Raw genomic sequence first — 3,230 nt, 5'->3', positions numbered from 1 at the left:
TAGGAAACCAGTTAAGAGCTGCAGAGCACCGGCCGATATCTTGCAGCTTTAATAAAAGGATTTCGTGATTAAGACTGTCGAGAGCCTCGCTCATATCTAATAGGACTACTGCAGTGACTTTCTGCTTATCAATTGCTTCCAGAATGACGTCGGTCGTTTCTATGAGAGACGTTTCTGTTGAATGGAATCGTTTGTTCCCACTTTGCTCGGTAGAAAGCCGTTGTTTTGATTCTAAAAATGCCATAAATTGGTCCAAAGCCACTTTTTCGCATAATTCAGCAACACCGTAAAAAATATGAATTAACTCGATGTACCAACGCGTTTGTGGTAAACGATCTTCGATATAATCGAGTGATTCGCCTACAATCTCTGGCAATTCACCGTCCAATTCCGATATCAATGCACTAATCGTAACCGAAACCTTCTCCTCCTCCTCCTCTTTTCTTTCAGAAGTTGACACATTTTCAACATTCCGATCGCTTAAATACATTCGACATATCTCAAACCTCAAGTCGCCAGTAGACATAAAAAACACAGAAATAATAAATATAACAATATCTTTAATCTTTTTACAACTGCAATATCATTAACCTGTGAACAATTCATTGATGTAATATGTTAAACCATTTTACTTCTAACATATACAATATTACATTACATAACCAAAAGGATAACATTTAAATAGGGGGCCTATATCACCCTTCAAATCTGTCACCACTTTATCGTTTGCGAACGAATAACACCTGGCCAAGTCCGAAGGGGCCAATTTGAAATATTCATCCAATTCGTCATAAAGAGATTCATCTCGCGCGGTACTGTCATTTTTTATACCTGATACTCTTTCCATTACCTTTTAAAATGGTAAATCGTTTCATTTTAATAGGATTCAAGGTGACCATGCCAGACGTGGTAGGTGTGATATCGATACCTCGTTCCCTAGCCCATTCGATACGTTGTAAATAACTCATGCATGCATATTCCTTCGAATCGAATGCGATATTTTTCATTGCATCAAAAGTACATCTCCTCCGTCCTTTTTAGAACCTCGTATCACACACTTTTCACTCTCTTTCACGCGTTCTTCGTATTTTGGAATCGTGCCGTCTTCGTTACACCAACAAATTTCTAAACCATAATTCTTAGGACCACCGCTAGTAAAAGCACTAATGTAACGTTCGCGTAAACGCCCATTTCGGGATGTTTCTTGGGTTTGATTTCATCTACCCAACAACCCAAAACGTTGCGAGTCTCTCTCTATAGGTTCCACATACAATTCGTCATCTGGATAATCCACAAAAATTATGGAATCGGTATCCATATACAAAATACGATTGTAATGTGGTACACTAGCCATTCTACACACACCATACATTGCGCTTCTGAATCGTCTCTTTTGACCATTACAATGTAATGGTTTCCAATTACGACATTAGAGTAAAGCTTCGTGTTGCAGTGAAAAACGCATGGGTTCGTATTCGTCACCCATCTTCTCAGAAAAAGACAAGTGTTTTTTCGTTTTTTCGTTCTCCTTTTATTAAACCTTCTTACATAAATTATTTTAAAACAGATGAAATATCATTAAAAGGCCTACCTGTCATATCAAAAAAACATGTCAATATTTGATTTTAAGGCTCCACTTGTTTCCACTTGAACATCTTAAAGTTGTTATGTAATATTGAAAAGCATCACTGGTACAAACCATATCGCAATGAAATTTACCTACATGTATGACACGTATAATCCTATATTTTGTTTCACTTAGCCATTGAATATCTATCTGATCTAAAACTCCCTCGTGACGAAAACACATTTCGTATTTTTGCAAATCAAACCTAGTAGCTCTGTCAAAAACATTTTCCGTATGATAATCAGGCTTTTCTAATAACAATAGCATATTAATCTGTTTTTCTTGTACTAGTCTCGTTGACGTTAACACAGTTAATACGTTCATCAAAGAACCACAGCTTTACCTCTCTTTGAACGTAAATCTTTGACTCTGCTGTCACACACGTGTGTAAGCATCGGGATAAAAGCAATCTTCACGAACAAATGCTGCTGTCATGTTATTAAATCTTCAGATGAAGAAGATTGACAATTTTCCTACACTTCTTTGTAATCGGCGTTCACCATGCATCACTAAGATTGGCTTTCGTGTATTGTACTGTTGAACTTCGAATGACTTCTTGATTTAGTGAAAATACGAACTTTTCATTGTAGATTATTCCGCCCCCAAGAACATTGAAGTATTCAGTACTTTGCAGTTTGCACTGTTCAAATACACTTTACTGACTTCCCAAATGAATGGCGTGATATCATTGGCCCTTTGAAAATGCGCGCGAACAGAAAACAAATGCTGGCCGAAAGTAAGAAAGAAGAAAGGAAGTAATGAAAGGAAAAGCACGTTGGTCATATGATAAAATGCTTATTGACTGAGTTAGGTCGTGCCCGGATGGAAAATATTTGGCTCTTGACCATGGCATACGGACTGAATTCCACAATAAATTTCATGTTGCTTCATGATTCGTGCGATATCAGTTTTTCGTGTGAAATGTACTAGTTAGGCAATGAGAAGGAAGGGACAAAATTTTGATTTCATTAAGCAGTGACCAGAAAGACCATAACCTTACAGCCAGTAAGAATAAACAACCCGGGAGGTCCGCTTTTAGACCTTGCTAAATCTTTATATTAAGTGAATACATTTTAAAAAGTATTCATTGTTTTTTCATTACACAGAGCTTGGTCAGCTGTCTGGTGTAGCAGCAATCTTAAGATTTCCGATGCCTGATATCTACAGTGAAGAAACAGATGGATCAACTGAATCTGATGAAGAAAAGTCTTGATAAAACTAATAAACAAAGAAACCTGAAAATCGTGCTTCCATCTTTGTTGTATTGCTGTTTTTTCCTTGTCTGCCTCTATTTCACTTCACTAAAACGTTCCATATTCACGTATTTCACTTCAATAAAACTTTCCTTATTGACAATCGGTATGGTTTTTTAAAAATTATTTAAGCATAGAAAATACAATGTCAGTACAAGAGAAAACATACTGTATTTATTTGAATAAGCTCCCAACCGCGAATTAGTGCCCACCTCGAATAAGCGCCCATCCTAAAGGCAGAAAAAGTGAATAAGCGCCCACCTTTGGAAAAGCGTCTGCTGTCTTTGGTTGTCATGTGGGAAAAAGGACAACCACAGTTTGCGCTCCGATTGCACAGAATAGACAAGGAA

At 37.2% G+C, this 3,230-nt stretch overlaps 1 protein-coding gene across 1 annotated transcript in view; it reads left to right on the top strand.

Moving 5' to 3' along the window:
- The window catches only part of LOC137974833 (protein pelota homolog), a 307,290-nt gene extending 304,311 nt beyond the window's left edge, over positions 1-2,979 (top strand). The window contains exon 16 of the mRNA XM_068821825.1: positions 2,734-2,979. Within this exon, the coding sequence (XP_068677926.1) occupies positions 2,734-2,840 (107 nt within the window). The 3' untranslated portion in view covers positions 2,841-2,979. The remainder of the gene's footprint in view (positions 1-2,733) is intronic.
- The last annotated feature ends 251 nt before the right edge of the window (positions 2,980-3,230 follow it).

The sequence above is a fragment of the Montipora foliosa genome, chromosome 11, assembly GCF_036669935.1.
Source record: "Montipora foliosa isolate CH-2021 chromosome 11, ASM3666993v2, whole genome shotgun sequence".
Lineage (NCBI taxonomy): Eukaryota > Metazoa > Cnidaria > Anthozoa > Scleractinia > Acroporidae > Montipora > Montipora foliosa.
The sequence above is the reverse complement of the archived record's forward strand: the minus strand, read 5'-3'. Positions and strand labels throughout refer to the sequence as shown.